Source organism: Stegodyphus dumicola, chromosome 7, assembly GCF_044657685.1.
Source record: "Stegodyphus dumicola isolate Sdum_Otavi_A_Nest chromosome 7, ASM4465768v1".
Lineage (NCBI taxonomy): Eukaryota > Metazoa > Arthropoda > Arachnida > Araneae > Eresidae > Stegodyphus > Stegodyphus dumicola.
The window spans coordinates 179,015,561-179,039,248 of record NC_140774.1 but is presented as its reverse complement, the minus strand read 5'-3'; the positions used below and the strand labels follow the sequence as shown (position 1 = coordinate 179,039,248).

Genomic DNA, 23,688 nt, shown 5'->3' with positions numbered 1-23,688 from the left:
CATTGAAATTTATTCATTAAGAACACCAAATTTATACTAAAGATTTCTTTAATTCAGTGGGAATTGGTTGGAATTATGAGAGTGGATTAAAGAAATACATTTTTCTTTTCTACCAATCAAAAGTGAGCACTTAATCATTCTAGGTAGGCAAATTTCCTGGCACGTCTAGAGTTAAAAACCTTCAGCATTTGATAGACCTATATTTATTATCGATACCATCTTTTTTCATATTTCTCAATCTCTTGTTTTGACTCGTGTCTTAACCATTAAAATTGGAATATTCAGGTAAATGCAATTCAATATTGGCTTTCTACTGTAGTGACTTGCTGAATTTTTACACATATGAATACATATACGAATCATAGGATAACAGAGTGCAGAACCTTCACAATAGATATTTATGTAGCTAACAACTCTCAATATTACAATGCCTATCTAATACTAGGTGAGGTGATCATTAAAGAAATTGGGATTCAACTTCTCATTAAGTTTGGCAGGGCCTTATAGAAACAAGATTCAATACTGAAAGCAATAACTGCCAATTTACAAGTCCAAATACCATAACAAATTTGTAGTTTGTATGATAGTTTGCAATGAATGGTAATGGGCATAATGACCGCCTAATGTACAGGTTTGCTGCCTGTAAATTTAGTTCATAATTTGGATCAGTATAGTTACATCTAAGCTTAAGAAATAACAGCTGCAGTAACTTGCAGTGATGACTGAGCTTATTTGTGAGCCTGTCAGGTGGTATCGCAGCCACATAAATGATACTTCAAATTCTTCCGAGTGCCAATAATGTGCAATACTTCATGCATCCCACTGCACATGCCCATAAATACAAAGAGTAGACTACCATACGTCAGAAAGACCTACAATACACTTCTCAAAAAAAGCAACCAATAGTAATTAATCTGTCAGTAATTTGTACTTGAATATTCCAATTTTGTTAAAAATTTTCAAGGTCCATGCAACAAATCTGAACTATCTGCAACATTTAACCTGAAAAAAAATTTTATCATCATCCTTACATCTTCCTTGAATAAAAATATGTTACATCACTGGGTCCAGATTAACATCATTTGTATAAAGTTAGTGGATTCTCCCATTCTATAACTTATGTTCTTGTAGCACAACTCCTTACAGATAAAGTTCTTTTTTAAGTAGTGTATTTATCTCATTTTAAACATTTGAGAGCTTACAACTCTATTTATTAATAACATAAAAAGCATCATGATAAACTTAAATAAACAAACCGCACATTTATATCGATCCCAAAGTACTGGCAGTTCTATAAGCCTTTCTTCAACACAAAGGGCAGTAAGTCGAGCTTCTGCATCTTGATCCCAACAATCTTCAATAGTTTCTTTTAGAGCTCTTACAGCCTAAAGAAAGAGAAAAGAAAATTTACATAAATTTAGTTTAGTTTTAAAATAGTAAAAAAAAAAAAAAAAAAAAAAAAAAAAAAAAAAAAATTATTGAATATTACTCGCGGGAGGACAAATATTGCCATATATTTCCAATATCTAAAATTTCAGAACAAATGTGGACCAGATGGTCTTATGCACAGAAAATGACATGCAAATAACGAAAAATATAAGAAGGACTTTAGAAAACTAAAATAAAATATTAACCCTCTGAGTGACTAGGGTTTTTGGACCTATCATAAAGACCTGTATTTAAAGAGCCTTTAATAGCTGAATTTGTATATTTACTTACTTTAGCCTCTATTTTCATAAACTTACATTTATTAAGATGACATTTATATTACAAATGGACACGAATAATAAAAAATACAGAAGCTTAAAGTAAAACTAAAAAGGAAATATTACATGCAATCAATTTAAATGCAATGGCTGAAAATTAATAATTTCTTTACATATCTGTTACACATTAATTACTTTGCTTGCCGATAGATGGCAGTGCCTCTAACCTGACTAGCTAGGCAAGTGCACGGTATTTGTGTTGCGACACACTCTCGTCACTTGCCACCAACCATGTAGCATCAACGTCTCTCTTATGTATAAAGTAATTTTATTTAATCTTATAAATAAATAGTAATTTATCTATGTTTGACGAGTCAACATATATAACATGGTGTCAGAATAAACCATGCTCACAATTTAATGCATAAATTGATATTTTAAGGATAACATGCATTTGAAAAACTTGGAATCGAAAATGGCGCATAACCTGCCCACGTTGTCACCGTTTGACGCTGGATCGAACCCTTCTGATGCTTGGAGACACTGGAAGGAAGACTTCAAGGACTATATTGAGGCATTAAGATATAGCCAAGAGTCAGAAAGCACAAAAACTGCGTTTTTTCGACATGTTTGTGGTGATGAATTAAAAAAGCAATATCGATTAATTGATTTGAAGCCAGAAGCGGGCAGCAGTGAAATGTTCTTGAAACAAGTGCTACAAGAATTCGACAAATATTTTGCAGATTATCAGAATGAGATTTATGCATCATTCAAGTTTCTCGAAATAAAGCAAGAGAAAGGAGAGAAATTCACGGACTTTTACTCAAGGCTACGATGTGCAATAGTAGATTGCAACTATGGGCAAGCGCAAGATAGAATGCTCCGTAATAAAATAGTGCAAGGCATCTCAGATAAAGCGTTAAAAAAATGCCTAATACGAGAGACAAATAGAGTGAAAAAGACGCTGCAGAATATCATCAGTGAATGCAAGGCGGCCGAACATAACAAAGCACAAGCCACTAAAATGAGCGAGAACAAAATCTGTTTTGCTGTTTGCTGATGTGTTTGCTGGTGTGGGAAAACTAAATCGTACAGTAAAGATAAAAATAAAAGAAAATGTCGCACCTCATGTTGCAGCACCACGTAAAGTGCCACTTGCTTTGCATGAAAAAGTAAAGCAGGAGCTAAACAGAATGGTTGAAACAGGCATCATAACGAAAGCTGATGAGCCTACAGAATGGGTGAGTAACATGGTTGTGATAAATACGCCAAAGAAATTGAGAATTTGTCTAGATCTAAGACAACTTAATGAGGCTATTCAAAGGCCTCATTATCCAATCCCTACAGCAGCAGCCCTTATGACAAAACTCCATGGATGTAAAATATTTACTATTTTGGATGCCAAGAATGGATTTTGGCAACTAGTGCTTGATGAGGAGTCATCATACTTGACAACATTTACAATGTCCTGGGGAAGATTCAGATTTTTAGTTCTTCCTTTTGGTCTAAACAACGCACCTGAGGAATTTCAAAGGGCCATGGAGGAGATTTTTAGCAACGAGAACGAGATAAATCCATATTTTGATGATTTAGCCCTAGGATCATCGTCTGTCGAAGAATATTGCAACTTGTTGCGGAAGACACTTATGACAGCAAGAAGTGCTAATCTAAAATTTAACATCGAGAAGACACAGCTATCTTAGACCTCTGTGACTTATTTAGGACATGTACTGTCTGATAAAGGCATTGCACCTGATCCAAAGAAGGTCCAAGCAATTGAAAAGTTTGCAGAACCAAAAGGCCAGGAAGACTTGCAGGGATTTCTAGGAATGGTGACATACTTAGCAAAATTCACACCTCAGTTGTCAAGTCTAACTCATTCGTTAAGGCAACTTTTGAGAAAAGATAGCGAATGGTTATGGGATGAAAACATCCAAAGCGACTATGAGCACCTAAAACAGATGATTGTGCAAGCCCCATGTTTACAGTATTTTGATGAAAGCAAACTTGTAACTGTGTCAGTAGATGCCAGTAAATATAAATATGGAATTGGAGCGGTTCTACTAAAAAATAATCAACCTTTGGTTTTTGGATCAGCATCATTGACAGAAACACAGCAAAGGTCACAGATTGAAAAAGAACTCTTAGCAGTTGTATATGGGTTAGAACATTTCAACTACTATACGTACGGAAGACATGTAATAGTGCAAACTGATCGTAAACCATTACTAGGCCTTAGTAAGAAACCTTATGATACAATCTCACCTCATCTTCAGCGCATGCTCCTCAAACTAAACAGGTATGATTTGAAATTGGAATATGTCCCAGGAAAAGAATTGCTAATAGCTGATGCCCTGTCCAGAGCACAGTCAAGTGTTGACACCTTTGATGACACCTTCAGTCAAGAACCTACTGTTAATGTAAGTCTATTAACACAAGCCTCTCCAACAAAATGGCAGGAAATCGTAAATATGACAGAAAAGGACCCTGAATTGCAAGACGTGTCATTTCATATCAAAAATGGATGGCCAGAAAGAAGCAAAACAAGGCCAGCAGCACAACCTTACTGGCATTGCAAAGAAAAGCTTTATACAACAAAGAATGGAATAATTTGTCGAGGACAACGACTAGTTGTGCCAGCATCTCTTAGGAAAGAAATTATGAAAAAAATGCATGTGTCTCACAAAGGTATAGTTTCTAGTAAAGCTAGAGAATATTTTTACTGGACGAACATCAACAAAGATGTGGAAGAATACGTTTCTAAATGTGCGATATGTCAGAAATATCAACAGGCTAATCAGAAAGAAGTTCTTTTAGACTGTGATCTACCAGAGAGACTGTGGCAAAAAGTTGCCTGTGATTTCTTTTACCTGAAAGGACAACAATATCTGTTAATGATAGACTACTTTTCAAAATATGTAGAGCTGAAATTACTGAAAAGTATAACTGCTGAAGCTGTAATGACCATTATGAAGTCCATTTTTCCAACACATGGAATACCAGAGAAGCTCATCACTGATGGGGGACCACCATACAACTCGGAAGTATTGCGGAAATTTCTTGAAGAATGGGATGTTATGCATAACATCACATCACCACATTTTCCTAGAGCAAATGGGCAAATTGAAAGATATGTCCAAACTCTCAAGAAGTCTCTGAGCAAAGCTGCGGAAGAAGGAAAAGACTTGTATATTGTTTTGCTAGATTACAGAATTCAACCTGCAAAAGATTTGCCATCCCCGTCTGAATTATTAATGAGAAGAAGATTGATATCTTTTCTGCCATCACATCCTAAAGCATTGCAATGAAAATTTCAAATAAAAGATGCAAGTAGAGCATTAAAAAAAAGGCAGATGGTGCAAAAGAAATATGCCAATAAACATGCAGCCCAGCTTCCAAAACTTCATGAAAATGATAAAGTGTGGTTTAAATGGAAAATTAAAGAGCCTTGGAAATAGGGTATGATCATGAAGACAGGTCCTCAGCCAAGATCTTATGTCATAAAAGCAAATGATGGAACTGTGTATAGGAGAAACTGATATCACATTCGTAAAGACAAGTCTACGTGTGAAAGACAGAGTGGAACAGAACAGCAGAAGATTTGTTTGGACTTGATCAATCAACACTGGATCAACCTGTTCTTGTAGATAATGATAGGCAGGATCCACCTAAGGAACATTAAAGTGATTCTACTAAACATTCTCAAATTCCAGGAAATGTGTCAACTGAACCAATGTTAAGACGATCCAAGTAGAAATAGAATAAATCCTTTTCGATATAAAGACAATTAGGAATAACTTATTGATGCCAAAAATTATACTTTATTTTATAGACTAATTATGGAATTTAATGAACTGTTCAGAACTCTAAAATATCAGTTTAATTAGTAAGTCACAATTTTAAAGATTTAAGTGAGTCATCCAGGTATGTAATTTTGCTATGTTCTCTAAAGTCAACTTTTAAGTAATAATTTAATGTTAAAATGTTTTCTTAAGTTAACTGCTAAGTAAGTAATGATGTAAAATAATTATTGTACTAAATTAGTAACATGCACTAGTCTTGTTCTATAAATAAAAAGGGCACGTTAGATATTAATTACTTTGCTTGCCGATAGATGGCAGTGCCTCTAACCTGGCTAGCTAGGCAAGTGCATGGTATTTGTGCTGCGACACACTCTTGTCACTTAAATTTGTAATTTATCTATGTTTGACGAGTCAACATATATAAGAATATCATTTTTTCAGAAAGTGTAATAATTATATTCATGCACACATTCTTTTCAATAATTTGAGCTATCTACATATTTATTTTGCCTTATGGTGACTATGGCAGAATTTGCTTTTGCTTTTTCAAATTTAACTGAACATCATACAGTCAATGCAGTATCATTTTCTACACTTTTTTAATTTATTCTTTTCCAGTAAAACCTGCTGAGCAAAAAGGTTTAACACTAAAAAAAATATATATATTCATAGAGGTTCATCATCAAATTAGAGAGATATCAGTTGCTATAAGTTCACTGGTGGCAGACAATAAAAGTAAAAAACAAGGTGAATGGAGCCCACCAGCGGCCGCGTGGTAAAGACGCTGAACACTGGTAGTTCGGTCCGAGGTTCGAATCCCGCGAACAGGCTGGCTGCATGGGCGTTTTTGTGGTTTTCCCCATGTGTAATGTGTATACGAGCCAGTTTACCTTAGAAAGTCCTCCACGAAGGCACCCCTCCCTTTAGAAAAAAGTCCAATCTCTCTTCGGAGCACGCTCTGGCAATCATTCTTCCACGTAATATGGACATGACAACAACAAGGTGAATGAACATTTCAATATATCCCCCCTCCCAGAAACCAAATGTCAATGATACATTTGCTCCTCCTAGCAACAGAATCAAATTCTGAATCTTCAGCACCATAATCAGCTTCCAATAAATATTAACCCTCATTTTCCTGCCTCAAGAATACTCCTTTCTGCAAGAAAGGCACAGGCATAATATTAGGCTTTTTCCTCTCTTCCTCCTATTTGAATTTTTTAAATCAGTTTACTTTTTCTGTTCTGTTCTTTTGAATTAAAAGATGGAAGCCTAAAGTTTCTGAAAATCCTTTTTTAATGTATAGGGTAATATAATGTATCATTCCACTGCATTATTGTTAAGCTCTGTCTTGTCAGTATCATATCTTGATTTGACCTTAGGACTTCTTATATATAAAATCATCTCAATGAGCTTAAAAATATGCTTTAAAAACATTTTTTTTAATCTGAAAACCTTCAGATTTAACATTATGCCTAAAGGGGCATTTTTTTAAAAAGTTTTGTGGGTTATCTTTATTTATTAAATATTGTGTCCTTCGCACTTCGACCATACAATTCAGTTCAACAGCAAAATCACAAAATAATTTTTAAATGAGCTTATATTTAGCTTACAATTCCTGATACGCAGTCTCGCTTGCTGGTGATAAAAAGTCCCCACCCTCCCCGTACAGTGTTGCCATTGCTTGCTCTGAAATTGTTGGGTTTGTTAATCAAAAATTCGTTAATTTTCTATAAAATATGAAATAGATAATAAAACAAATTCCAAATTTGGGCTTCCAGATGCCCATATTGGGGTGGAAACATATGTTATTCGAAATTTGATAGCTCTATGTACTGTCGTTTTATCACAATGCCAGAAACATACATAAATTTATGCAGACTCTGCATTATTTAATTCCTTTAAATATAATACAAGGCTATAATATATGGTGGCAACAGTTTGGAAAGTGAACCGACATTTAAAATTTTCAATGCAAAATGCCAAAAACGAAATTATTAGCCTTTCTGGGTTAACGCCCTTTGGGCTAAAAAGAAAGAAAAGAAAAAGATTATTGTTGAGTAAATCTCAAATAGTCAGCAAACTCTAGTAGATGCTTTAATCAAAATAAAAGGATAGTATTTTGCTTTTTAATCACACACAATTATTAGTTACAACATAAATTCAGCAATTTTTATGCTTTTTATTACATATTTTTTATACTTTTTATTACATAATATTCCAAATGCAGGCAGGTATTTTTTCTACAAAGACATTTAAAAAACATATCATTTATAAAATACTAATTTCTCCAGTTTATCTTCTTTGTTTTCATGTGTTTGTTTTCATATACCTCTCCCAGAAAAACTTTAAATTTTAAATACATATTAAGCACTCTATTACATTCAATTCTAGAGGTTCCGGAGGGAACCTAAAAAACTTACTGGATTAGTATCTTTCCATATGTCAGGAAATAAAGGTCGAGCTTTGTGCTTAGCAACAAGGACTTGCATTTGTTCCATGGTGGGATGATTTCCAATTTCAGCAACAAATGGAGCTTTATAATCTGGCACCTCTACTCCTACATTAAAGAAGAAAAATTATCTGTTACAAGTTTAAACAAACTCAGTGCATAAAAAAATTTCTTAATTGTATATTTCAGCTAGTTTCTTTTAATATACATATGCACAATACGATTCCATTTATCACAGAGGATACGTTCCTGTGCTAAATAAAACATGATTAAAAGAGCTCATCTTAACATAAAAATACTGGGTATAAGTGAAATAAGACGGAAGAATATGAAAATTTAATAATAAAAAAAATTCACGTAAAGAAGTTATGTTTGTAATGAAAAAGATTCTTCCTCGTTTGAATTTTTTTTTTCTTTCTTTTTCTTTTTTTTTTTTTTTGTGCGTGTGTGTGTGCGTGTGTGTGCGTTTGTTTGTTTGTGTGTGCACACACGAAGAAAACAGGTAGCATAATTTGCCCTTTCCTGTTTCATTCAGCAATTGGTTGTTAAGAGGGAAACCAGAACTCAACATACTTTATTATAATAAGAGCGAAACATCACATCACACATCAATCTTGCCTTTGAACTTCTACCAAAACTTAAATCATTTTGCATAAGCTGATTCATAATTTTCTTTATAGTAGCTACACGTTTTTTTAGAAAATCTCCTGAAAGTTCCTTTTGCTCCTCAGTTCCAGGAACACTCAATTTGTCACCTTCGTGTACTTGTTGTTCGATTGATATTTTAACTACATTGTTCAAAAAAATTTCACTAGTAGTAACTTGCAACAATTCTTTAATATCCTGCTCATTTATGTTACCCAATGCTACTTCATTAACTAGCTTTATAATTTCGCTGACATCAACAATGAATTCTCTTATCTCAACATTCTTGCTTAATTTCAGCCATACATTCTTCTATGGCTCTCGTCTATGGATGCCATTTTTTGGGTTGCTGCAGATAAAATGATGATAGCTTGGCTCGAGGATTTTAACATTTTTATTTAACACTAGAAAAAGATATATATTTCAATACATGTTCACTGATACACAGTTACATTGATTACAGTTTATAGGTAGCAAGTCCACGTAGGTAAAATATCATGAAAGTCATATCACAGCTATGAAGACATCACGAAGCGGAAGAGAGGTGAGCATTTGCTTAACTGACGGTAGCCAGGAACAGAGTAACCAGCCCGAATTTTCTCCTAGTGAAGAAGAGGGAGAAAGCTGGTGACGCCCTCTCTTGGGCCAGTGGACAAATAATAATAAAGAGTTCTCCACACTTCCATATTCCTTTCAAACATATCTTGGTCACTTCATTCCAGGAAAAAGCAAATCTCTCAATGGCAGCCAAGATTTCCAAAGCTCTGTAATGGATTGTTTAACTTTTTCATCGATTTTGTCAATAGTTGGAAAGGTCCAACACCGACTTAAAATTTGAAATTATGCCTTGATCCATTGGTTGGATTAAAGAAGCTGTGTTTGATGGCAAGAAAATCACTTCTACTAGAATGCATACTGTTAAGTTAGGCATATGTATTGGATGACAGTCAATCAAAATCATCCTTTGGTTTTAGTTTTTTTAAATTCACAATAGCGTTCAATACGTAGGCAAAAACGTGTTTGTATACCATTTCTTAACTTTGCAATTAGATACTGCTTGAATTATTTATTATAAGCACTGATTACCTATTGTATATATATGTCTCAAGAGAAGTTATTTGAGCTCTTATTACTACAAATGGGTTGAAATTTAAGTATGCATATACAGTGGTACCACAGTATGCAACTGCTTTGAAATATGTCTAGCTTGATGTCTTGTTTGAACACAGAAGTTTTCATTAGGTATATGTTATCTGTTTGGAGCACAACTCTAATTTAATGAATCATAACTGCATATATGCGACTTGGCTGCTGTATACCATATGCAAAGGATGATGGTATCCAGAATTGTGAAAAACACAGACACTATAAAATAGGCTACTTTTTCAAAAGGGTGGAACCAATTATCAAACAAAGACCAGACATACAGCATGTTGAGAAATTGCTTTTTATCTACGTAACAGAAAAAAACATTTATGTGCAGCACTTCATTCATGTACACTATATATTTCACTCACTGCATTTGTATTTTAATATTAAATAGTATTGTAATAATAATAACATTATGAATTTTTTATAAGAATCGATAAATTATTTTCTGTTTTATTTCATATCTGAAAAGTTCACTCTTTAACATGCAATATTAAGTCTAAGGATCTGGAACAGATTACTAAGGTATACCTATGTACTTAGCATATTATGAATTTTCATTTGAGAATTTAAAAACTTGAAATGATATAATACCGAATTCTTTCACACATTTCGATTAACAAAAATTTAAATATTTTAACAAAGCTAAATTTTATATATAGTAAAACATAATCAATTACATTTCAAGAGAACAGAATCAAATGTATTTCAAAGAGACAGAAGATAAAAGTGATGAATGAAGAAAAAACAAAATGATTAAATTAGTTATTTTTACTTTACAGTAAGTATCAATGATCAAGTTATGATTTAAAATAAAAATCAATAATTATCTGCATCATTTTCATTTTGTGTGAAGAAAGCTTTGACTTCCAGCAAAGCTCTATCTCAGCCAATTCAGCTTTATAAACACTTACTCAATTTCAAAGTCTTCTTCCAAACTTTGTAGAGCAGAACTTAAAACTTTTGAGAAATAAAGAACTGCAAAATCACAGAAAGAAACTTAATGCAGTTGAAGTAACATTTGGAAATGACACAATGTGAATGCCAAAGCTGAGTGTCATCTGCAAAGCATTACTGCATTATTATGCTGCCAAATTTATTCCTCAAAGAATGCAAATAAATTAATATGTATTTCACTTCAGGAATATTTTTGTATGAAATGTTGGATTAGCAATGTGATTTACTTACAGTAAATGTAGGAAAGTAGTAATTTAGGGAACAGTGGATGCAGAAAATAAATAATGTCACGCATACAGAGCTTCATTCAGGACCAGAAACCAGCAACTGATATACTATTTGGGAAAACAATTATTGAAGAAGTGTAGAAAAGTTCTACTATATCGGCTTTATGGTTAGCTGTAAAGTACAACATAAATTATCCAAATGATCATCTACTTTTTCCTAATTTTAGTACATTTTTAATTCCAGTTAATTTCATTTTATCTTCAAATCATATTAGTAATAAAAGATAAAATTATTAACCTTGGAAAAGATCAGTACATCTGGTTGCAAGTTCCCATAGTATCAAACCCAAAGCATATACATCTATTTGTTTTAAAGAAGATTCACAATCACGTAAATTGACAGCTCCTTCTAGTACTTCAGGTGCCATATAACGCAATGTTCCAACCTAAAATAAAAATGAAATTTAATTAACACTGTAATAAAATTTAACATATCATGTTAAGTCTTAAATAATCACACTAAAAACCTTTCATACATGGCAAGTGCATCCACGTAACTTTCCCAGCTAAAACTGGCATAAAGTAAAATTTAAATACTAATAAGAGAATACATTTTTAATAACATTAATACCAAAATAAAAACTAAAACAGATTAGAACTAGCACAGAAACATATGCAATATTATAAATACACTATAAATTATGGCATAATGTTATTATAATACCTTGCATACAATGTGATACAGTGTATATGTATAAAGCCAGCAAATTAGTTCAGATTCTGAAAAAAAGGTAGTGATAATTCCAAAATATTACATTTATATTTGAAAATTAAACATCCTCAGTTCTATAGTTTTTTAATAAAACTTAATGAGTGTAATTTGATATGCTACAGCAAACAGATATGTATGGCAAATTAATTATTGCATATATATGGCAAATGCCTTAACATGCATTAAGTGTATAGGAAAGAAAATGTTCATAATGAAACTTTAAATACGAGACACTGTAATTTGCGCTAATACGATACTTTTGGTACTTCTTTATTATTAAAGCCCTCATTTTTTAACAATGTTAAGATTATCACAAATTAAAAACACACACCATCTTTAAGTGGACGGCATTTCTAACAATTATCATTATAGTTTAATTGTGGTAAGAAAAGCTCAGAGTAAACCATATTACTGCATTTTCTTGTTTTCATATACCATATTTTCTGGCATATAATGTGCACCAGTGGATAATATGCATTTATAATTTCAAGCTATATTTTTTTAACTTTTAGGTATATTCACCGTATACCATGCACCCAGTTATTCACAAAGAAACATAAAAGGTATATGTGCAATGCTGTTATCTTTTGAAGTCACTTATTCAAAGATCTGCCCTAGCTTTCAAGCAATAGTATACAGAATTGACAAGCAATAAGGGGAACAATATGTGTGTGGGTTAAATGCTTGAGGGAGTAAATATTCCTGCAAAGAGGGTGGATTGTATTGAGCGCAAGTGCCCAAAAGAATGTTATTCTAGGGTTTCGGGAAAAGGGGGAATATAATTTGGAGTAAGAATGCACTTCCAACCCAAAAGAATTCCCAAAATTAGGATTCAGATGTTTCCTTTTTCTTTCATCATTTAAAGCCTTGATTTTGAAGTTTAAAGGTTTTAAATGAAGAACAGTTGATCTAGTGTTCCTCTTAGTACTAAATATAATTCCTGTCAAACGAAACAATGTCTTGCTGGTTTCAAATGCAAAGTAATTCAGTTTGCGAAAGAAAATGGAAACCATGCTGCAGCAAGAATGTTTGGTGTTGGTGAAAGATGAGACAGATGATGATTATTTATTTATGGATCAGAGTAACAATGACCGTGAAGATGAAACAGAAATCAATGATGTGCCTGAAGATATAATGGAAGACTAACATGACAGACTTTTCATGTTATACAATAATGGAAAGTTTTTAAATTCAAAAGGTATGTCATTGCTTTTAAATAAACAGCATAAATACACATAAAAGTGTAACTTTTGTATGCTAATTTCTTCCATATTTTTATATGCTGGAACATACGGTAAATGTTAAAACTTCACAGTCACTCTTTATTCTCTCACCAAGAGAACAGCTCTACGTATTCCATATGTTGATGCATTTTTTTTTTCCCAAAAAATAAAATGTTTTATATACAGATAAATGCAGAAGATGTTTTATTTTTCTTCCAAGAAAAATACATCTTACCCTGCATTTGAATATGCAAAGTTGCCATTAAATAAAACAATACATCATTGAAAGTATTTGGAAGCACAATGTGAAAAGTTGCATATGAAGAAAAAGTTATTTTCTATTGGACAGAGGAAATAACATCAGTTAAGTGGCGGGAGAAGCAACTCGATCTTATCAAAATATAATAATTGACTAAAATAATTTTACAAGAGATGTGCATTTTTTACATATATAATCTGGCAACCAAATAAACAAATAGATAAATAAATAAAAAATGAGAACATATATAAAAAGCTGTTCACATGGGAAAAACTAAGCTGGCAAAGTTCTGCAATACTATTGTTGTGTGCGCACTGGTTCGTAATAGACTGAATGCACAACTCTGATAATAGGTTCATAAAATTTATTCTTATCAAAAGAATATATCACAACTCTGGAATTTTCCTCAAAGATACGCATACAAGTGTTCACAATATCATTCAGTATAATCAGTAATTATACTTCAAACTATTAAAAATGTTACATACAACACAATGACAAGTGCATCTAAAGAGAAAGCATACTCGGATATATCAATTCACATGGAACTAAACAACTCACAACAACAATAACTATGCAACTGCGAGCAAATGCTCTCTCTTCAGCCTAAAATAGTTTTCACCTGGCCACACGAGATATTTCTAATATTTTCTGCTTCTCGAGATTTCTGGAAAGCAAAAAGAGTGTGGAATTATGGTTACAGCTAACACAGTGAACAGTTACATTTATTCAGTTTCAATACAAATTACTGAAATATCTATTTTCTCAATGCGAAATGCACGTGCCCCTGTATTCTTACTTTTCTGTCATAGCTTTCTCTTAAAACTTGTCTCGCACTGCATTTCACGAAGAAATACAATTTTAATTATAATTCTATTAAAATTACTTATCTAAATACAAAATTCGTAACACCATATTCACGGGTTATGTTGAGAAACTGGCGAAATTTTCGCAAAAAGGGAGAACCATAATGATAAAAATACAAGAGTTATTGACTGTATACAAGAGGGATTAACAACTTATTCAGATTGCTGATGATATAAAGTAGTGGAACCAAAAAAAAAAAAAAAAAAAAAGAGGGGGGTAGGTTATACTTTTCACCGTGAATCACAAACTTAAGTTGCTAATTCTGCAACAGCTGCTGCTACTCAAACATTTTAAGTACAGCGTGTTTCAAAAGGAATATATACGCATTTTGAATGCATATATTTATTAAACTGTATGACATACGAATATGAAACTTTATACACATATGTACAAACCTCTCTTCGGATTACAGATGTTCAATATGTCCTCCATCAGTGACACGAATAATATCACATCGATACTCAAATTCCTCCCATACTCGGGCAAGCATGTCTGTTGTCACTGATGTTATGACAGTATGGATCATTCTTCACCTCTTCCAGGTTCTGTGGCAGTGGCAGTACATAAACATTGTCTTTAATGAAACCCCACAGGAAGTCACAGGAAGAAGTCACAGGGTGTCAAATACAGTGACCGTGGAGGCCAGCTGGGACATGCTAAGTCGCCAGCTCCTTCACGACCAATCCAGCAGGTCGGTAGAGTTTAATTCAGATAATCACGCACTTGGCGACACCAGCGAGAGGTGCTACATCTTGTTGAAAAATGAAGTTGTCTTCGTAGAGCCTCGAAAATAACCAGTTTTGTAACATAGCAAGATACATACTGCTTTCATCAAAGAAGAATGGGCCATAAACAGATGATCGAGATATTGCACAAAACACATTGATTTTGGGCGAATCTCGTACATGTTCAATGGCTGCATATGGGTTCTGTAGGCCCCAAATTCGAACATTGAGTTTCTTTACATGACCACTAACATGAAAAGTCACTTCACCACTGAACATGATGCATTATGCAAAAGCATTATCATTGTCAATAGCATCTATATTCTTGTTACAAAATGCTACACGTTTGTGTTTGTCATCAGGACGCAGAGTTTGTAACAAATGCAACTCGTACAGCTTCATAACCAACCGACGTCTCAAAACACGCCAAATTGTTGTTGTAGGCCGTTGTAACTCCCGACTGGCATGATGAGCTGATTTTGAAGGACTGCGTTGGAAAGCAGTTTGAATTCATGTAACATTTTCGTCAGGAACACGAGGGCGGCCAGGACTCTTTCCTTTACATACACATCCTGTATTTACAAACTGTCGATACCATCTGCGAATGATCCACCCATTCGGAGAATCACTTTGGTACCTCAACTTGAAACATCTTTGTACTGTAATCATGGAATTGCACTTCACAAACTCGAGAACACAAAACAATTTCTGCTGTGGAGTAGCTATTTTAAACATTTGACAGTTCCCACGCAAAACAGAAGACAATGACATCTAGCAGCTATTAATATAAACTAGACTATATATTCATTTCACCAGCAGCCGAGCCGAGGCGCAGTGATCAATAGTTTGGACAAAATAACACTTTGTAATACATATATTCTTTTTGCAACACAGTGTAGAACACTAAAATGTGCAGCAATAGCTGCTAACATGAATGTTGAAAGACTGCAGAACTCCATTAGTGGCGGAATAAAAATCAATAAGACACAGTTCACCATCATCTTTAGTCTTACCTTACAAAATTCATGTGGTGAAAGTCCTTCAGATGAGAAAATGTTTCTGATGGCAAATTAAAAGCAATGTCAAAAATATGGTACCACAAAGTGTATGAAAAAGCAAAGATGAACTTGAAGAAAATTCTGGTGCCAACTTGGTGTTTAAAAAATGGAGGCTGTAATAATAAGGAAGATCTATATTTCTTGTTCACTTAGAACTAAATAATTTGGAGATGTAAATTTTTGGCATATGAATAATTTTGAGTATCAATTCAGAGCAAGTTATAGCATTTTTATGCTTACTTTATTTCTCAGCTGTTTTCTGCAGCACCAGAATAATCACATACATATGATGTAATATTTATTTTGCAAATATACAGATACTATATAACACAGATATTATCCTACTTTGTTACACTGTACAATGTATACAATATAATGATTTATTATATTATAATAATACCATGCATGATGCCACTAACAGTATGTGATAGAATGCTATTTGTAATTACAAAGGAAATATAAATACTTTGCAATACACGTAAATTATATTGCAAAAACCAAAAAAAGTATTATAAACACTCTACAAATAACTAGGAAATAAACACTGCAGTATCATAATATATATATTATATAGCCTTCTATAGTTTGAGAATGGGTGTAATGGTTTTTGTATAAAAAGTTTCATAATTTTTATTTTATTTTTATCTTTACATTAGTTTTGCTCAAAGTCAAATGGAATGAAACTTGAACTCAGGGTACGTACTATCCATTAGAGCGGCGTCAGTTAAAAATGCGCCTCTTTTTTTTTTTTTTTTTTTTTTTTTTGGCCAATAGTTGTTGCCAAGTGTAAAATTATGAAACAATATTAGATTTAAAAAAAACTAAAAAAAAATTACTTCTGTAAAATGTAATTTTTTTTAATTTCACAATTCTTAAATAAAGTAATTTTTTCTTTTTAATTTTTTAATCTACAGTATTCTATATATAAATAAAAAATAACAAAACAAAATGGAATTTAATCTAAACAGGTAGCATAAAATTACAAATATCATTCAATATTATAGAAAAAAACTTCAGTTTTTTAATATAACCAACACCACATAAATTCTAAATAGTGGCGAGCAGTGCCCTGCTGAAATTTATTTCTCCATTTAGCACTGCTCCACAGTTTGGGTATGGCATCTGCTTTTGGGGTCTACAAAATTAGAACTGTGATTCACAGTGAAAAGTTCAGCATTTCTTAGCAAGGAGATTCTTTTTTTTTTTTTTTTTTTTTTTTTTTTTAATTCTCTTCCAAGCAACCCCTGCCTCTGATTACATATAGTTCATCAGACACAATGGGCTAAAGAAAAACTGTAACAATGTAGTACACCCTTTCTATTGCTTCACAGAAATTGTTTAATAATCTTTAGCTATGTACTCTCTCCAAGGATACTGTTCTGTTTGACATATTTTTTTTATTTAATTAAAAAAATCTATATAAAAAATAAATAACTTAGTTGATATTTATTGATTTTTCCTGCCACTTGTATACTCTCACTAACCAAGGTTGTTTGCCCATGCTAATTTCTTTTAGTTTTCTTTAGAACACAGTGCAATGTCTATTATTGATACTTTAATTTATACCAAAACAATGAAACACTAAGTATTTACTCATAATCTGTTTAAAAATAAGAAATGAATCAAAATATCTGCAAAGGTCATTCCACATCACCTAACTCAGGACAAAAAAAGACAAAGACACTGCAGCATGTCAGGAAATTTTATATCATGAAAATCTGATGAAAAGGATTATTGCTGATGACAAGATATAGATATATGATCATGATACAAAAAAATTGGAAAGAAAGTCCTCAACAGCCTCTCTACCCCCTTTTTTTAAATCTAATGGTGGGCATTTGCCTTTTTCCAGCATTGGTCACTCCTAAAGCTAGAAGTGGTGACTATTTTATTGTGGAGGCACCTAACAGGTGGCTATCATTAACTCCTAAGAGAGTCTTCAACAGCTCCTCTACCCCCCCCTTTTCTTAAATCGAATGGTGGGCATTTGCCTTTTCTCAGCATTGGCCACTCCTAAAGCCGGAAGTGGTGACTATTTTATTGTGGAGGCACCTAATAAGTGGCTATCATTAACTCCTATGGGAGGATAGACAATTTACATCCATGCCTTCTCCGGGATTTGAACTTGGACCCTTCGCTGTCACAGTTGGCTCCCCTAATCACTATACTGTCTGGCGGCCCAAAATACAGGTGACAACTCAAATGAAATTTGAGAGTAACGACAACCATTCTTTTACTTCTCTGAGGGTATTTCTGTCAAAAACTTTAACCAGTGGGACAAATAGCCATTTGGTGGCATTATCTTGAACTGCTGAAAGGTTTTTTAGATGAAAGACTTTAGAAATCTCAGTTCTTCCATTACTGCGATACCCCATGCAAGCACCACTACTCATGATTTTTGCCAAAGGCAAAATAACCATGTTTCTTCAGTCTCTCTATTTGCCTCATATGGACCCTTTACACATTTTCCATATCCAAAGTTAAAATTTAATATGAAAAGATAAAATGTGAGTTAATTAATAATATTAGGGAATATCCACAACAGCAACTAACCACAACAATGCAGAAAAAAAGCCTATCAGAAGTATTTCAAGAACTGAAAAAGGCACTGACAATATACTAGTGAAAAAGGACAATATTTTAAATGTGACAAAGTTGAATATATAAAATTAATTAAAAAATAACTAAGCAAAATTCAAGCACTTTCTAAATGATCTTTTATTTTAATATGTTATTAAAAATTAATCTCATATGTTATTTAAATTAAAACCACACAACATGTAAATACTCAAAATTCCATGCTAAACATCACTAAGGATCACTAAAAATATATAAACTTACATCCATAAGAGAAGTTGACTCAGCAACTTGTTCTTCTCCATTAATGTAGTATTTAGAGCCTGATATACAAATAGCAAAACCAAAGTCACACAGCATACAGCTTCCATCTGCTTTAATAAGGATATTTCTTGATGTCAAGTCCCGATGAGCAATGCACATTTTTACTTTACCTGGAAGAAGTAATGTATTGTTTTATACAAAATTTATCCAAAATCAACTCTTCAAGAAAAAGAAAGCACGTCATTTAATTTTAAAAAAAAAAAAATAATTCTAATAACCTTCTTTTCTAATTTCCATGTGTAAATGAGCAAGACCTTGAGTGATACTTTGAGCCATTCTGCAGAACCACGGCCAATCGATAGTATTATTTGTTAAATAATCCTGCAAACAGCCATTTGGGGCATAAGAAAGAACTAGCAGATACTCGGGTTTTTCATCTACACCAGTACGCTCCTCAGCCCCTGAAAATGATGATATGCATAATATAAACAGTCTGTATTTAATAAATGGGATTGTACATGAAATTTTTCTTAAATCAAATTGCAACAGAAATATTACACTGTATAATTTAAGTAAGCAAGCATTCACAATCATTGCAATGTACTGAAATTCAATTGACTTCTTTTACACTGTAAATTTTGCAACCATTTTTAATACCCAGTGCTTTTAACCAATGATAAAAAATGTTAGCTAATTACCTAATGTGATTAAATCAGAACCTGATTAAAATATGGCTGAAATACTATTTGCTTTTACTTAATAGTAAAGCCAAAATATGGACACCAATGGATTTCCTTTAAGCCAAATTTCTTTTTAAATATACTTTATAGAAAGAATATTTTGTTTACTTTAAGGTAAAGAAAATTATGCTGTTTTAATTACATAATCATTTAAAGAAATGATGTGAATAAAAAAAAGGAGGGTGGGATTTGCAAAAAGTTTACTTTTATATTATTCTGAAATGTATAATAATTCAAAATCAAGCTTGACAATAATCAAGGAAACTACAGTCATCTGGGACCAATAAACACTTAAAAATTTTATCTGCTCACTTTACAGATAAAGCAAAAATAATAAACTTGGGAAAATTTTTAGCGTCTCTGAAACAAATAAGTAAAATGTAGTTATTTTATAAATGGTTATGCTTTTCAAAAGTGGAAGAAATAGCAGCATTGAATATTATAGAATTATTCAAAAATCTACAATTTTTTTATTTTCACAGAAGGAATTTGGTGCATTCATGATCAGTATGGTAAGCAATCTTTTCCTTTTAAGAGTAAGAAAATTTATGTACATTATGCTCTAATTTTCATTTCTTTTCACTAAAACTTATAAACTTTGTGACTGCAATGATATTCTTTAAAACTTTCTTTTTAGCTCACAAGAAGCACATTTTTTCTAATGAAACTGTATTTTAATCTGGTAATTTAAAGAACATTGTTTAATGTAAAACTGAATATTTCACAACTATTTATGTAGTTAAATTCTTGAAATGTAATAATTACTTAGATGGCTACGCCCACAATTTCCAAAAGTCAAAAATAGCATTGGGGATTTTAAAATCATTTGGCAATTAATGAAGAAAACAAATAATAAAGCAGTTTAGAATTTTTTTGTTGAATTGAGAATTGAGCCATTTAGAATTTTGTTTGCTACACCATTAAAACTTTAATTTATATTAACCCCTTGAGAACTAGCACGCGGAGAACGAAAACGCAGGCACGGGACCCAACCCCCCAGAGATAGAGCGTCACCACCGGCCCATGCATTTTCAGCATTTTTATATAATGACTTCAATTTTTAAAGTTAGGTACCTAATATACTAATTATTAATATGTATTAATATAAATATCACATTAAGAGAAGTAAATGAAACATGTGAAATAATAAAATTATAAATATAAGCATGAAAACAAATACTATACACATGAAAACAAAATTACAAATACAAAATGTAAAAGAAGATTAAGCAAAAATCTGTAGGTAATTAAATTCTAATTTAATAATCCTGCTGTCTGTGGAATAATTCAAAATGAGAATCAACACACAAGACAATGACGGCTTTTTTTGCGAGCAAGTAAGATGCATCACGCATCAAGATAGCTGATATCTTTCCTCTTGTGTTATAATGCTGTAAAGTTACTTTTTAATTAATCAAGAAAGTCTATGTTAAGTTTTAAAATAAATATAAAAAAGGACAACTGGTCTGAGTTTTTCCATTACAGAAGTTCGGCAACATTACACCTGCCATAGTCAGCTAGACATGCCTTCCCATGTTCTCGTAAGAAAATAAATAAATTAATTAAATTAAAATTAAAAAAAAAGAAAGCTTTCAGATTTTATATTATATCTAAAGAGCATTTTTTTTTTAACCTTTTGTGTCTTATCTTTACTTATTAAACGTTCTTTGCACTTAAACCATAAACTTCAATTCAACAGCAATATCGCAAAATAATTTTAAAATGAGCATATCTTTAGAATTTCTGATAAACTGTCTGCACAGTGGAGATCAATTTTTTTGCCCCCCCCCCTTGTTTCAACCCTTAAAGGAAGCATTACGGGGAAGATTTGAAAGTGATGAAGGCGTCATTGCTGCGGTGCAGGTTACAAATGCAAACAAAAACTTTTTTTCTGACGGGATAAAAAAAAAAAAAAAAACCTGTGAAACAATGGGAAAAGTGCATTGAAGTACAGGGAGGTTACTTCAAAAAATAAGGTATGTTATGGTTTTCCATCATTAGAATAAGCACAGCTTTTCTCAATTATGCCTTTACTTTTTGAGTGTTTACCCCAGAAAAAAAAAATTATGACATCATTAAAATGTAAATTCAAAAGTTATAAAAAATTATATATTAAGAGATAAATATTTTTCAAATCACTTCTGATAACACAGTACCCAAGAAACATGAATTACAAAGAACAGAACTTTCAATTCATGGTTGTTTTATTCTTTCCTACATACAAATATGCACACTTATCAGAACATGATTTTATGCTGGCAATAACATTGTTAGTCACAGTGTGAGGAATTAAGTTCCACTTGTTCAGCAACATGGTTTTCAAAGCTTTACATCTGCAGGAGGATTATGTCTCTGTGCAAGGAAGGCAAATGCATTTACAAATTAAAAGTTTAATGTTTCAAAAAGGAAATTCAGCTACCATTTAAACCTTTTTCATGCCACATATGTAAATAAAGTCTTAAATATGAAACGTATGTTTAAATTTACTGTCTCCAGTAATTATGAATAAATATGCTTAAGTTTTAGTGGTGTATCTCGCAACCAAAAACAATTTGGGGAGGAAGGAAGAATAAGTAAATCAAAATAGTTTATTGAAAAGGCTTGACGTGAATTTACTGTCATAATAAAATGAAAAATAACTTATGAACCAAGGCTATTAATTCAAAATCGACTTCTGATATAAAAGTCCCCCCCCCCGAACGTGGAACGTCTTTTTTCAACATTGGCCACTCAGGCAGCCACCGTTACCTCCAATGAAGGGACGGACAGTAAGGCTGCTATCACACATCCGTTTGTTTCGGAAGAACTACTGCTTGGAACAATTTGTCTGCTTTCATAAGCCAAGCACCACAGATCGCTTTGGCATTAACAATGGGGAAACTGGTACTCCATTAAAAACAATCTGATAGCTGACTGGTTGAAAACGAACAACTTGCATTTTTTTTTTTTTTTTTTTTTTTTTTTTTTTTTTTTTGAAAGGTAGGAAAAAATTGTGCGTCTTTCTTTCAATAGTAAGACAGGTAGAAAAATTGTCCAAAACAGTTGATCGTGTGAAACAAATGCATGTGTGGTATGGGCCTAACAACCATGCCTTCTCCGGGATTCGAACCTAGGCCCTTCAGTATCGCAGTCGGCTTCCCTAACCATTACACCCTCTGGGCAGCTTTGATATAAAAGTCAGCTTATGACTATCTAACAGTTCTCTTTTAACACAGGTGCATAACATGGAAGAAAGAGGTCTTTCAGTTCATGAACAGTTTACTAAGAATCTAAATCTGGCTTACCAATTGTTTTAAACACCTATTAAAGTACACACACTTTAATAATGAAAAAAAGAGATCTGACATAATATATTAAAAACTTACCAAGGAGCTTGGGAAGGCACAAATGATCCATAAAAGGAAGACAATAGATATATCTTTCATTTATATAATTTTGGCGATTCTGAGATGAAAATATTTTTACAGCAACAGACTGGTTGTATAGAGTCCCTCGAAATACATGGCCATATCGGCCCCTGCCGATACTTTCTGCAATCTTCAAACTGTCTAGATTAAATGTTGGAGATGGTGGCAGTGGAGGTTCCATTAGACAGACAGAATCAGGACTAGGTTTTGGGGAAGATGAACACATGTGGTACGCAAAACAGGCAGCAAGCATGATTATGACAGCTAATGAACACATGGTGGCAACAGCAATTATCACAGTCTGAGTGTCATATGAGGCATGTTCCACATATCTTGGAGCTACAAAAAGATACACATATTTTACACTCTGGAATGAACAGTGAGCTATTTTTCTATCTACAAATATTGTTAAAGAATGCTAAACCTTAAAATTAATATATACAAAATAATAATAAAGATAATTATTTAAAAATATTTATGACAACTTCAACACATTTTGAGAAAACAAATTACCTACTCTTTCTTTTTTTTAATGTAAGCAAAACTTTTTTTTTTTTTTTTAATATTATTCAGCATATGAAACAAACAATTGAGCATTAACACATGAATGTTAAAAAGAGGATTCATTTAGTGAATAAAGGTAATGTAAAAATATTTAAGCTTTAGATATGTAGTGTTTGAATACTCTAGAGTTATTATGAAGTATTATGTAAACGTTTTAATCAAAATGAATGTTTATACATTGTTCTCATGTATCTATAAATCTGCTGGTACTCTACATATCAAACTATTCATACATATGAAACTTTAAATCCTAAAAAGATTAAAGTTTTATTAATAAATAGTAACTGACCTTA

General features: G+C 32.5%; 1 protein-coding gene across 3 annotated transcripts in view; it reads right to left on the bottom strand.

Annotated features, from left to right (window-relative positions):
* The window catches only part of LOC118203447 (uncharacterized), a 121,507-nt gene that overhangs the window by 5,264 nt on the left and 92,555 nt on the right, over positions 1 to 23,688 (bottom strand). For all 3 annotated transcript variants that reach the window (XM_035375730.2, XM_035375725.2, XM_085821128.1), the window contains exons 4-9: positions 22,790 to 23,170; positions 18,963 to 19,145; positions 18,685 to 18,854; positions 11,238 to 11,385; positions 7,933 to 8,069; positions 1,262 to 1,385 (exon numbers count right to left, since the gene is read on the bottom strand). In XM_035375730.2, coding sequence (XP_035231621.2) covers positions 1,262 to 1,385; positions 7,933 to 8,069; positions 11,238 to 11,385; positions 18,685 to 18,854; positions 18,963 to 19,145; positions 22,790 to 23,170 — 1,143 coding nt within the window. The remainder of the gene's footprint in view (positions 1 to 1,261; positions 1,386 to 7,932; positions 8,070 to 11,237; positions 11,386 to 18,684; positions 18,855 to 18,962; positions 19,146 to 22,789; positions 23,171 to 23,688) is intronic.